This window comes from Passer montanus, unplaced genomic scaffold (genome assembly GCF_014805655.1).
Source record: "Passer montanus isolate IOZ18808 unplaced genomic scaffold, ASM1480565v1 scaffold9, whole genome shotgun sequence".
Lineage (NCBI taxonomy): Eukaryota > Metazoa > Chordata > Aves > Passeriformes > Passeridae > Passer > Passer montanus.
Genome location: NW_024374367.1, coordinates 7,101,922 through 7,115,661, shown reverse-complemented (window position 1 = coordinate 7,115,661; position 13,740 = coordinate 7,101,922). Strand labels below are relative to the sequence as shown.

The 13,740-nt window shown below is 51.2% G+C and overlaps 1 protein-coding gene across 2 annotated transcripts in view; it reads right to left on the bottom strand.

Moving 5' to 3' along the window:
• Positions 1–6,704: 6,704 nt before the first annotated feature.
• Positions 6,705–13,740, bottom strand: part of CHST13 (carbohydrate sulfotransferase 13) — a 29,052-nt gene continuing 22,016 nt past the window's right edge. Inside the window, exons 1-3 of one of the 2 annotated variants that reach the window (XM_039695459.1) lie at positions 12,952–13,268; positions 11,349–11,425; positions 6,709–8,263 (exon numbers count right to left, since the gene is read on the bottom strand). In XM_039695459.1, coding sequence (XP_039551393.1) covers positions 7,418–8,263; positions 11,349–11,414 — 912 coding nt within the window. In that variant the 5' untranslated portion in view covers positions 11,415–11,425; positions 12,952–13,268 and the 3' untranslated portion in view covers positions 6,709–7,417. Of the gene's footprint in view, positions 8,264–11,348; positions 11,426–12,951; positions 13,269–13,740 lie in introns of those variants that run through there. The other variant, XM_039695458.1, reaches the window with a different exon arrangement.

The following is a 13,740-nucleotide window of genomic DNA, read 5'->3' as shown; positions in this document are numbered from 1 at the left end:
GCACAAGGCTGTGGCCAGTGACTCCTCAGGTCCTTGCTCCAGGGTGACAATCTGGTGCTACCAAGGACATGTCAGGGATGCTTTTGGGGCTAGAAGCAGCCAATTCTCACTGAAATTGAAGAAGCAATAGAGTCCTCCAGATGATAAGATGCTGAAGAGTCAGGAGCTGAGGACATGGATCAAACCTTTGAAAAATGTCACTAGGCCTCACCTTTATTAATTATCTGCCTTCTTCTTGGAGAAGGGAGAAGGGGAGGTCAAGTCCCCCATGATGCCTTTTTCAAGGACCTGGCCAGCTCTAAAACACTTGAACCTCAGCTGTGTTGAGTGCCTGCTGGCCTTGGGTGTTTCATTGCTCCCAGTTCTGCTCTGGTGTCCCAGTGCCATTGCAAAGGTCCCTGACAGTGAGAGCTGAGCAGCTCTGGGCTGCCAGGCATGGGGAAAAGCACTCCCTGAAAAAAAAAAAAAGAAAAAAAAAAAAAAAAAAAAAAAAAAAAAAAAAAAAAAAAAGAAGAAAAAAAAGAGCTGTAGCCTCCCCTTTCCCCAAGTTTCCTCTTCCTTTTTTGTCATGAAGGACAAATTGCCTGGTGAGCTGGAGGGGCTGTGCACAGCAGCTCCCTGGCTGGGAGGTTTCAGCACATCCTGCCCTGCCTTGGGTCACTGCCTCATCCCCTGCTGCAGCCTGTGGGGAAAGCAAAGCATCTGACTGCCAGTCCCAGTTTGAGGGGCACCTTAGAGGATGTTTATGTATATATTTTAATAACTTCAGCTTGGTGCTTTGCTTTGTGAAGCTTTAATAGCTCAAATTTGGCACGGGCTTGAGCAGGTCTGGCAAGTAACTCCTCCTGCCTCAACACCATGTTCCCCCTCCTTGCTGCATCGTCCCCACCACCTCAGAGAGGTCCTCTCTGGAGCTTGGTGCTTGTGAATCAGGTAAGGTTAGTGCTAAAGCCAAGCTGCTGGGGACACCCCAGCCCTCTACAGGCTCCTGAACATGTGAAACTCATTCTGCTTTTCTCTTAATAACGCAGATTTGCCCCTGCTTCCTCCAACCCTGCCAAAGACCTAGACTGGAGCCAGTGACTGGTGCAAGGGACCCCAGTCACACTCCTCCAGCATCAAATCCCAGTGCCCAATGCACAGCTGCTTCTCTGCTGTGTGCCTCCAGCAAAGCCCTGGCACTGGCATGCCCCTTCACTGGGGGACTTCTGGGCAGAACTCAGCTTAATCTGGTTGTCACTGTTGACAGAGGACAGGGATGGGAACACGTAATGGATGCCATCTGTGTCCTACTTGTGGGACTCAGCTGTGCCAAGGTGACCCATGCTGCACCTTGGTCGTGCTGGGCTTGGGGGTTCCCCCCTTGCAGGAGGCACTGGGGCTCAGGGCTGGCGTGGGGACAGGACAGAGGGCACTGCAAGAGGTGCTGCTCACCTTGGTGGGCAGCCAAGCACCAGCCTTGTGCCTGTGGACTTAGTACAGGGAATGCACTTAAGACTTAAAATTGCTTCCAGCCTCAAGAGAAATGATATAACCAAAGGAAATGGTTTCAATAAAAGGGGATCTTTTTCCTTTTTTTTTTTTTTAAGGGCAGTGAGAGGCTAGTTATTTGGCTGCTCAGCCTGTTTACTCTTTCCTCTTTTTTTCTTGTCTGTGCAAATGAGAAAGGGTCTTTGCTAACAAGGCTGATATGTAACCCCAGAGCACAGCTTGGATCAGCATTCCTGTAACTCTGTCTGAACTTGCTCCTCTAAGAAAGCAGCCCCAGTCCTCCCAGTGAGCGGGCAGCACTGCTCTGTCCCCTGGCCCCAGTTTCCCAGCCATCCCAGCAGAGCCAGAAGCCCCTGATCTGTCCAGGCCTCCTTCCCCTTCCCTTCCCTTCCCTTAAAATCAGAAATTTGATGCTTAAATACCTGCAGGCTCCTCAGCTTCTAAGAATTTTCAGTACCTCACAGCAGGCCCTACCTGGTTTTATGCTCCCTGTGGTGCTGTGTTGGAGCAATTTGGCCAGGGAGGAGATTTGGAGATGGGGTTGTTTGACTCCCTTTTCCTCCACAAATTTCAGTTTCAGAGCAGACTTGTGTGGGCAGCAGAGCCCAGACAGGGTGGGGACATTTCACAGGGATTTCTGTCTAACCCAGGAGGGAAATCACTGCCAGCCTGGCTTCTCTGCTGCTGTGTCTGTGTCATTACTGTGCCCAGCTTGTCATTGGGCTGCACCCACCCTGCCAGAGACACCAGCACCTCAGCTTCAGCCAACAGTGACTTTTATTTGTGTTTAGTCCTCACAGCTCCCAAATAAGCAATAGCCTTAAAAAAGGAGGAGGTGGAAGAAGAGAGCTTCTTTCTTGCTGCTCTTTAGTCCTTGGCTGCTGACCTGCCCCTTTGGGCTCAGTGTGGGCCCTGGACTGAGAAACCCATCCAGTGCTGTGAGAGGCTTGTGGAAGGCTTACCTTGCTGTAATCTTTAGAGGGAATAAAGGAAAATGTGGAGTGTTGGCAGAGAATGAGATTGGCTGGTTTTGAACCCTGTGCAGCCATCAGGCAGCCAAGCTAGACTCTAGTAGTGGGCAGTGAAACAATACATATTTTTTTAGTGTCCCATGGTTTTAATTCCCACTGGATTAGCAGTGCAGGTAGGCTCAGTCCTGATATCAGCCACTAGCTGTGCCCAATACACTAAATCTCAGGTTGATGTCAGTGTTGTGGGCTGGGGCTGAGGAAGAGTGCTGGAGTTTGGGAGGGGGTGGGTGCCCTGGAGCACCACGTTTGTTGGAGTGCTGGGACCTTGGGGAGATCCCAGATGAACCAGGGAGGAAGGGCAGTCAGGGGTTCCCCCATTCCTGGGTGCATAAGGATTTTTCTTTGCAGGCAAAGGGTCTGTCACCATCTGTAGATGCAGATGGGAACAGGGGTTTGTTTTCAGGGATAGCCAAATAATTTGTTTTTCTCCCCCCACTGCTTCCACTCACTGCCTCCATCCTAACACAGTAATTTTCCAGAAACTCTCTGTGAGATGGAGCTTCCTTACCAGGGACAAGCGGAGTGCCAGCCAGCAAACACAGTAAGTCTGAAAAGCCTCCTTCAAGGGAGACACTGCTTCCAAGACATACTCGAACACACTTTTATTTTCTGCTCTTCAATGACAGTCTATTTAATCCTCCAGCTGGTAAACAACCCAATCTGTGGTGCACAGGAAAGTCTGGAAGGAAACCTCCTGATGATCACTGAAGCTCCATTTTGTTCCGCTGGAAGGAGAAACTCAACAGCTCCACATGGGCCATGAGGGATGGGGCCAGGAGCTCCATAGCACAGCAAACCCACAGCACTGGCAGAGTGCTCAGAAGGCTGGAGCTGCTGGAGGCACTGGGAGGAAGGGGCTGGCTGTTCATTAACTCCTGAGCCACGCTGGGCTGTGGCAAAGCTCAACAGTGCAGCAAGAGAAGGTACTCTCTTTTATGCTGGGGAGTATATGAGTATTTATATAACAAATGGCATGGTGTACAGACCACATATGTAGACAAACATAAGCCAAATGTCTATTAAGTATTATAACCATATACAAATGTAATCTCTCAATTTATAATACATAGATTGAGCCAGCAATAAGTCTATTATACATTATAATATAATCTTTATTTTCATTGTATATTTGTGAACGTATCAAAGTAAGGCTGTTCTTGTTTCTTGTGTCCCTGGTGCTCCCCAGTAACTCCCAAGTCTAGTGCAAGACTCCAGGACCAACCTGACTCATTTAGAGTCTCTTGTCCCCAAGCTCTGCAGCCTGAGGCCAGCACGGGAACCTTTCAGGGGGCTGGGGGGACATTACCACCATGGTCCCCTGTTCAGCGAGGCCAGGAGCGGCACCTTCTGCTGCTCACACTCCCTGCTCAGAGAGGGCCGGGGGGTGATGCCCTGCCTTGCTCCTGGGGGCAGACCCCGGGCATCCCCTTGCAGGTCACGCCCTGGCTGCACATCAGCCGCTGCCACGTCCCCTCTTCCAAGGGGAGGAGAAAACCAAAGCCAGTTACACTTTAGAGAAGGACTCCTTGATGCTTTCTCCTATAAAAAGAAAAAGGGACGCAGTGAAACAGATTGAAAAGCCCAGCCAACCAGGAGCCCCGAGAGAAATTTTTCCCAGCGCCCACACAGGGAATTCACCGCCTGTAGTTGGGATCGCTGGACACACGGGGTCCTCCTAGCTCCGTCCTGCTCCGTCCTCCGTCCTGCTCTCGTCGTCCAGCGCTTTCCTTCGGACCGGGAAGGGTCGGACCGTGCCTGCGGCGAGGGCGGCGGCTGCCGGCCCCACAGCGTCCTGACCCCACAGCGTCCTGATCCCAAAGCATCCCGGCCCCATAGCATCCTGATCCCGCAGCGTCCTGACCCCACAGCATCCTGACCTCACTGCATTGACCCCACAGCATCCCGATCCCACAGCATCCCGGCCCCACAGCATCCTGATCCCACAGCGTCCTGACCCCATGGCGTTGACCCTACAGCATTCTGACCCCACAGCATCCCGACTGCACAGCATCCTGACCCCACGGCATTAACCCCACAGCATCCCGACTGCACAGCATCCTGACCCTACGGCATTGACCCCACAGCATCCCGACTGCACAGCATCCTGACCCCACGGCATTAACCCCACAGCATTCTGACCCCACAGCATCCCGGCCCAGCAGAATCCCGGCCCCGCAGCATCCCGGTACCACAGCATCTTGACCCCACGGCATTGACCCCACGGCATTGACCCCACAGCATCCTGACCCTACAGCATCCCGACCCCGCAGCATCCCGACCCCACAGCATAGCATCCTGACCCTACAGCATCCCGACCCTACAGCATCCCGACCCCACAGCATCCTGACCCCGCAGCATCCCGACCCCGCAGCATCCCGACCCCATCCCACAGCATCCCAATCTCAGAGCTGGCCCTGCAACATCCCGGTCCCAGCAATCTGGCTTTGGCATGGGCTGAGCGATTCCCGTCCCAAAAAGCTCCGGCCAAGGCTGAAAGTGTTTGCTTCAGAAATACAAAGTGCCCCTTTTCTGTTTGCATGGTTAGGTTTTCCTTTGGAGAGCTTTGGGTTTAGGCAGAGAGGAAGCCAAGGGTATGACCTAAATAGTTTGGATTCTGGATGCTGTCTGTTGGGATTTAAGGGAAACAGCCCAAAGGTGGGTGTTTCTAAAGGTCCAATTTCTAAATGGCCCAAACCACTCCTTTACAGGTCCTGCTTTCAGAAGCTCACTGCCAAGGCTGCAGGGCTGCATTTGGTCCATTGGTGTGTGGCTGGGCCATTGGGTCCATGGTCAGGTCTGATGGGATCCATCAGCCAGGACAGGCTGCCAGTCAAGCAGACATTCACAGCTGGGACCACCTCCCCACTGCTGCAGCAAAGATTAGAAACCACCTGGCTGAAGAACAAAGCCCAGAGGGTTCTGTTCCCTCACTTTCACACCAAAGAAAGCCCAAAGCAGCTCCCAGCCAGCCACATATTGTCTAAACACCCACAGACAGCACAGCTGGGAGTGAGTGGTTCTGTCCTTGCCACTCATTGTGCCATCAGCTCTTTAGAGGTACTGACAGGGAATAGTATTTAGGAAAAATAAAAACAAAAAAACATCCAAAAATCCATCCATTTATGACCCTGCATCTGACCCCAAATTCTGACTCATGACCAAAAGCGATGAAAAGCTCTTGCAGTGATTTGAACAATGATTTTTCCAAGCAGAGGCAGCTCTAAGCAGGGAGCACAAGACTCCTGAGAAAGCAGGAGGATTGCAATCCAAGCCTGAAAGCTGCAGATGAAATTTGTTGCATCATATAATCTGTTTTTGTGCTTTGTGTTTCAGCTAGACAGGGGGATACCAAGATAGCATGAGGAAGGCCATTTCTTCAAGATCTCCAGTGCAGATTGGGAGAAATCAGTCACACTGCCAGGATCACCAGCAGCTTCATTTACTTTTCTTTTTCATTGCTTTGCTAAAGCCCATCTCCAATGGAGCAAGCAAGGAGGGAGTGTCAGCATAGAGATGCCAGTCAGAGGCAGAGAGGAAAAAGGTTAAGCTACAACAGCTGAAAATTGTTAGATGGAAACACCATTTTTTTTACAGATACTGAGAGCACTGTGGTTTTATAAAACCTCCCATTGTATTGCACTAATAAGTCAAGTGTTTGCAGCCAAGCCAGCAGACAAACTCTACAGCATCTATTACCAGTGTGTTTATTTACAAAGGCAGCCAGCAAGCCAAAGCCAAACAGAAAAGAGGAAAGACTAAAATATGGACTGGCTTTAATTTAAAATCCTAGGGCTCGGTTTGTCATTTTATTTTTTATGTTTCACTCCCTCCTCCCTGTTTTTTCTTCAAGGAATGATTATCCAAAGGCAACCAGGAAAAGGACTGTTTCCCTCTAGGTGTCTCTCTCCCCGTTTTTATCCTCAATTTTTCTTCTCTCTCTCACACACACACAAACATACACACACAGACTTTTCTGGTCTCCCAGTCCAACATTACCTCTCCATTACCACAGCAATCTCCCACATCCCAGCCCAGTGTTCCCCCAAACACTTTATAACTTTTATAAAGGGGCTGCACACAGGAGCAGCCCATGCTGTCATGGGAAGAGATGCCAGCACTGCCAGCAGGGATTTAATGGATTTGACCAGAAATCCAGAGACGTGCACACATAGGCACTCAGCACTCTGCTGTGGAGTTCAGGGGAAAGCACTGAGGACCTGCTGCAAGCTTTTCCTCTCTATCTTTGGAGAATTTTGCACCCCGACTGAGAACATGTGGAAGGAGAGGAACAAAAAAAAACCTGCAGGGATAAAAATGTGGTCAGAGTAACACACCTCTGTGTGTTATATCCCCCTCGGTAGGGGATGGCACAAAGGACAGAGGGGAACAAGACGAAAAGGTGGGAGCAATTTTAAATAAAAGGAAAAAGTTATATTAAATTATTGCTTTATTTCTGGTTCTATGCAAGTCTCTGATACACTCCACTCTGACCCCTGAGACTCCATGTCTGCCCCCAAACAGCTCAGTAAGAAGGAGAAAGACCTGAAGGGATCCTGCCCGAAAAAGGAGCCTTCCCAAGATTTGGATCTACAGAGGAGTCTCTTAGTTACAAGAAAGTCCCCAACCAAGGCAAGAAGTGTCCAGTCCCACCACCATTCCCTGTAGATATTGAAGGGTGGGAGGGAAAGGGAAGGAAAAGCTCCAGCCCCAGTGTATTGAGAAGTGTTCTTCCTCCAGAGCATGCATGAACAAGGCATCAGGAGATGGAGCAGACCCTCACAAAAGGGCACAGGGAAGAAGTCAACCAAGAGATGAGCTCAAGGCAGCAGGAGAGGAATTGTGGCGAGGTGAGAGTTATCCAGCTCTCCCTCACCTCTTCCCCCGCATCCCCTGCCTCACCGGATGCGGAGGTACGAGGGGATGGAGTAATTGAATAGCAAGTAGTCCATTTTGTATAAATTAAAGAGTCTCCTTTGGTAGAAGGGGCTAATGTCCTGGAAGAACTGGGCTGTCATGTCATCTGTCGTCCTGGTGGTCTTGGATGAAGCCGGGAACTTGACGCTCGTGTCGGCCCCCACCAGCTGCAGGATGTAGTTGGCATCTTCGGCCAAGGTCTCGTACTTGCCCACCACGTCGTAGTGGATGATGCAGGGGTGGCAGAGCGAGTGCACCCGCTCCCAGTGCTCGTTGAAAGGCTCCTCCTGCTGCGTGCGCGGATCCAGCAGGTAGTACACGAACTCCTCAAAACGCACGTCGTCGCCACGCTCCAGGGCGCGCTCGCTGGGCTCCTGCCGGTGCCGCCGGATGATCTTGGTGCCGTAGCGCTTGTGGAAGGCCGTGTTGTAGCTGAGAGTGAACTTGTTGCGATAGGCCGAGACCAGGCGCTCGAAGGGCTCCCGCACGAAGACGAACTTGAGGTAGCTGCGCAGGCGGGAGTTGATCTCGGGGACGCTGTACTCGGACAGGGTGCGCAGGTTGGAGGCCACGTGGGCCTCGTGGGCGGGGATCTCCAGGGGGTCCTGGTACTTGCCTTGCCCCGTCAGGACCATCATCACCCGCTTCCAGTTAGTGCAGGCCACCTTGGGCACGTAGCAGTAGAGCAGGCCGTGCGCGTCGTCCACCACCAAGTGCCGCAAGTCGTCCGGCCGCAGGAGCCGCCGCTTGCGGGTGTAACGGCTGCAGATGTTGCTCAACATCTCCCGTCTCTGCTGGTGAACTGCCTGCAGGGACGACTGCTCAAACTGGGGAGAAAAAACCCAACACAGGTCATCACCAGCTTGCTCAAGCTAATTGTGGCCTACACGCAACACTTGGCCCACAACTGTCCCCACTGCCTCCCTTTTAGTGGGTGGGTCAGTCACACGTGGAATTTTGGAGACAGCACTCACTTTGAACACATCTTGATTTGGGGCACTTAATCCTTGGACATCAAAAGAAAGGATAAAACATGATGAGGAGCTGGATGAGGAGAAAATCAAAGGGGGTGAGGGAAGAAGGGGTGGTGCAGAGAGGGTCAATATCAGAGCATTTTTTTAAAAGCAGACTCACACACTGGGTTAACTGCTCTCCCTCACAGCAGTCAGGGGAACGCATGGCCCCAGGAATAGAAAGCACAGCCTGTTTGCTGGCACAGGGCCCTGCACACCTCCTGCTGCTGTGGGGCATTGCTGCCTCACACTGACACCCACACACATGTGCTTGCTGTGAACACCCAGCCAGGGGCAGAAATGTGGCAGAAAATTTGGGCACGCTGGATGGAAATGGCCTGGGTGTTCTGCCAAGGAAAGGCAAATGGAAATGGTCTCTAATGCTGATGATCAAACCCTGGTGAGCAGGAGGGGAGCTGGAGATGAGGTGGGGTGGCAGGTATGATGGAGAGGACCAAGGGGCTGAGTTGGTAGTGCTGGGGCCCTTCCTGAAGCTTTGCGCTCCTTCTCCTGAGGGACTTCTTCCACACAGGCCAGTCCACTGCCTCAGCGCTGGTCACAGTTTCCTTTGACAGCAGGGATGAGGAAGCAACACATGGTCCTTTAACCCTTCTGACCCTCACATCAAGAGCTGGCAGCTGCTGCACTGGCTTACCAGAAGCCCAGAGTCCCTTTACCCCTGACCCAGCTAAAACCCCCTTACAGATCTGGGGACATGACCTCTCCTGTCACGGTTTTTTTCAGAAATCCCAAAATGTCATTAGAACATCTGGGGTAGGAAACCATTTCCAGGAAGTTAGAAGGGGAAGATCCCCTCCTCCTCCTGCCCACTCTGTCCCCGTTTTACTCACAAGGGTTGGGAAATTCTGTGTTCCTCATTGCTGGGAACATCCAACAGCCTTGTCTGGGAACAGCAGTACCAAGCACCCGCTAACCTGGGGCAGCTCTGACCCCACAGGGCTGCGGCTCTCATGCCACCTCCCAACATCAGAGTGGCTCCCACTTTGGGCTTGTAAAGCTCCTGCCAGGAGCTGGGACAGTAAGACAAACTGTCCGTCCTGTGGGTGATCCAGACATCTCCAGAGAGACACTAACATCTGGGCAAACAGCTCCTTCTGCAAGGGAGGAACCACACTCAGACTCTTTTGGAGCTTATTTCCACAAAGGAAAGAACCTTGTCCAGGCCACCTTAGTGACCACTTTCTCCAGGAACCTGTATGGGCAGTAATCTGAGACAGGGACAGGAGAAAGCATCCCATCCTTAATCCTTCCAGCAGGGACATGATAAGGGAAAATGCCAAAATGAAGGCAATTCAGGTGAACAGATGCCAACTGCCAGCAAGGTATGACTCTGACATTGTTGGCTACTAGCCTACAAAGAAAATACAGCACCTAGGGAGGTGAGAACCACAGCTAAAGAAGCATTCTCATGCTGCCTTGCAACACAGCCAAACCTTTCAGTAGAAACTTCTTTTTGTTTGGAGCTTCCCTGTCAGCTTTTACAATTGGAAAACTTTTTTGCAAGGGCTAAGAAAAAGAGGTATTTTAATAATGTCATTTTTTTTTCAGGTGTTTTTCCCTGCACTTGCATAATTCAAAACTATTGGACCAGAGAGACAGACAGACAGACACTGTCTGCAGGCATGGCAACAAATAAATGTGACTACTTTTCAGCAGCCGCCCACTGGAATAAATGCATGTCTTGCAGTTATTTCAGAGCAAAATTGCTCCCTTCATTTCCTTCTCTTTAAAACCCAGGGAAATTAAGCATCACTTTTAAGGAAATAGCACCACGACATTCCAGCAGCGCCAGGGCTTGCTGGCATCATGGCCAAGGGAGTCCATATTTGTAATTTTTCAGAGAGCAAACGTGCTTTGGCTGCTTACAGATGTAAGAGCATCAACCTAGACAGTGACACAAAGCAACAGCTATGGGAAAAGCTGGCTCTGGCTGCTGCCCACGGGCACTGGGGAGGCAGCAGGGGTGGCAGCCCACTGAGGGGCCACCAGCACTGCCCTCTGCTCTTGGGGGCTGCAGCAGGTGACAGCCCCATGGACATGGGGAGATGCAGGGGACATTTCATGGGGGCACGTGGCATGGCACCCGTTGGAGGGTGGTTTCCCACAGGGCTTCCTGCAGGGAAGTTGTGGGTGAAGATCCTTCTGCAAAGGGAAGTGTGGCTGAATTAGGGGAAAACTGCCTGCCCAGGGGGAAATGCAGCAGAAAGAAACAAACACTTTTTATAGCTCTGACTACAGGCCCCACTGTGAGGGGCAAGCAGGACACCTTCCCTGATTCCTGCACAGGGAGGGACCCACTAAGCCCACCTGGAGGGGAGTGATCCTTTGCCCAGGCTGTGCCTGGCTGCTCGTTTCTCAGCAGATATAGCTGGGCACAGCTCAGAGTGATGGAGAGGCCTGAGAGGTTCCAGGATTATAAATCCCCCATGACTGAGTCCAGCTATATCTATGTAAACATATATAAGTGCAGATTCCTATGTCTATGCATGTATATATAGCAGCTAACACAGAAACATCTGTCAATTATTAGCTCAGGAAGGACAGCAGTGAAGCTCTTGCCCAGCTATGATGGCACAGAGTTGGCTTTGAAATGTTCAGATGGCAAAGTCTCCCAGGTTTGCCCAGCTATGGCTCATCCCACTGGTAATTAAAACATTTACCCAAGTACCAGCAAGGGCCAGAAGCAGTGTTTATCAAGTTACTCCCTCAAGCAGTGTGGTCTGGTCTTTTAGACACAGCCAGAGGTCCAGCTGCAAGGACCCTGGGGGTGGCTGGACCTGGCACAGTGCCCCACACACCAGAGGAGTAGAAAAAAGGGTCAGCACTTAGTGCTCCACTTGATCTTCAGCCCACCACTTCTGTGTCCCTGTCCCCTTACCTGGTCACTCTCGTACAGGGCCTGGAGAGGGCTGCGACCAGCCTTGCCTTGCCAGGTGGATCTCATCTCTTCAGAGGCTGAAAAAGGAGACAGGAAAATCAGAGGGGTTGGAAGGGTCTGCTTCCCTTGCCTCTCTTGAGATGCCCAAGCTGGGATAAGGCAACCTCTCCCAAGCAGAGACAAACTCATTTTGCTCTGGAAGGGATGCTCAAGCAATGCTCTTCCATCCCCCTTACTTTGTAACAAAATCTGCAGTTAGGATTCAAAAGGTCCAGACGTATTTTTCATCAAATAAAACACCATAAATAAAGGTAACAATTACAATTTTAAGAACAATTAGGAAAAGTTTGATCCATATGTTTTTGGGAAATGCCACTTTGTCCAGGCTTGTATGTTTGAGGGATGACCCAGAGGAGACAGGACCCTGCCAGCATTGCCACAGCCCTGTGAGGGGTGGGATTGCCTCTGTCCTTGGCAGAGATGGAGGGCAGATCCAACACTGGCAGCTCTGTGCTGGGCCCCCACAGGCTCAGAGTTTGCACTTCCAGGCTCAGAGACGCAAACAAGAGCATACAAATTGGTCAGGTGCTTTGTCTGACCAGTAAATCTACTGAAGTTCTTATTTGCTATTTATATTTTTTCCATCCCTTCTAAACCAGCAGCATCTCCTCTGGTGTTTGAAGCTGAAGACAGTCACCCAGGCTGCCCCTGCCCCATCCCTGCCCTGCAGATCAGTTGTTTCATTTTGGAGGTCCATTTGCAGCAGCTCCAAACCCAAGGCTGGATGTGGCCAGCCCTAAGTGCAGCACCAAAACCCAGTCAGTGACAGCTGCTCAAGTTCTCCTGCTCATAAATTATTTAGGGATGCAACCACCTTCCAGGCTAGGAAGCATCTGCTTTAGCTCAGCCTCTGAGATCCCCTCAGGGACCTGTTTCCAGCAGAGTGGGGGCAGAACCATGTGGCCTGGATATCCCAAACCCAGCACATGGAGCCAGCCATGGCAGGGGCACAGGCTCTCACTTGCAGCAACACTTTCAAGCAGCTCTCCCCCCACTCACCCACCCTCTGCTGCTTGGCTCTGACTCTCTCCACTGGCAGAGGATGCCACCACAATTTCCACATGACAAGGTTTGTAACCATGGGGGCTGTGCAGTCCTGGAGTTGGCTTCCACAGAAGGAATCACACCATGAGTTTTAAAATGGAGAATTCTGTTTTTTCTGAAGGGGAAGATAGGACACATTGTTCAGGAGACTGTGGCCTGGGAGGCTCTTCCAGTCCTCCAAGTTCCTGGAAAAAGCATCTGCCACAAGACATTTCTGGCAACATGAAGGTTTCTAACAGAAGCTTTTTGCATGACAGTTTGGGGCCCTGGATCTTTTCATTCACTGACCATCACCAAACAACCCCACATTTGTTACACAAGTCCCAGATGGCATCTGTACAACCAAAATAACCAGAAGGAAAAATCCAGATCCTGTGTTCATTTTGACATGCTTGTATTTTGCTTAAACGAAAACTGCACCAAAGCACAAAGTCACCAGGGTCTCAGCTAAACATTATTCATTCCTGGAGCTGTAATTAGGAGGAAATGACTGCCTGACCTCACAAAATTTCATCAGCAGTGCCTGTACGCTTGCGCGTCCGTGGGAAATGACACTTCCTGCAGCGCTGGATTGATCAAGATGTGACTCAACGAGAAGGTACAGTTTCTTCCTCAATCCTCTGTATCAGTTACCCCACAGGAGGCTGAAATAGCATCTGTGCCAGTGGGAGATAAGCACTGAATCCAACGTACAGTGCTCGGCTGAGATGCTCATCCCAGAGGAGCCCCAGTTCACATTTCCAGGCTCAGCCCTCTGCAAATGACAGGGAAGAGATCGACCTTGAAAACTCCTCTCACTGCAGCTCACATCTGCAGAGAGCACTGAACTTGAGCCCCTTTCCCCTCTGGCTGATAAACTCCTGTTGGATGTGGGACTGTGACCCTGCTGAGGGCTGCCAGCAGTGCCTTGCAGCAGACACTGCTCCTATATTTAGTAAAAACAATGTGGAGGCGTTTGTTTTTGAGATTAACACGTGCATCAGTCAGAGCCTTTCTCACGGGGACAGAAGCAGACCCCGGGTGGTTCAGGCTGACTTAAGGCTGTTAGAAATGCAAATAGCTCATGCTGGTGCTGCACAGGGCAGCATGGAAACATCCCAGGGAAAGGCTTCAGTGCCTGCTGCAGCATCAGGTCACAGCCCCAGAGGAGCACTGGCTTGGCAGGAGGCTCTTTGGGCTCAACAAAAGGCAAATCTGCAGCAAAGAGAGGAGGGAGCAGAGGTCAGACAGGTCGCAGCCATGCTCTGACCTCTTCAGTCCTCTTTTTATCAGAGGGACCAGCCTGGCC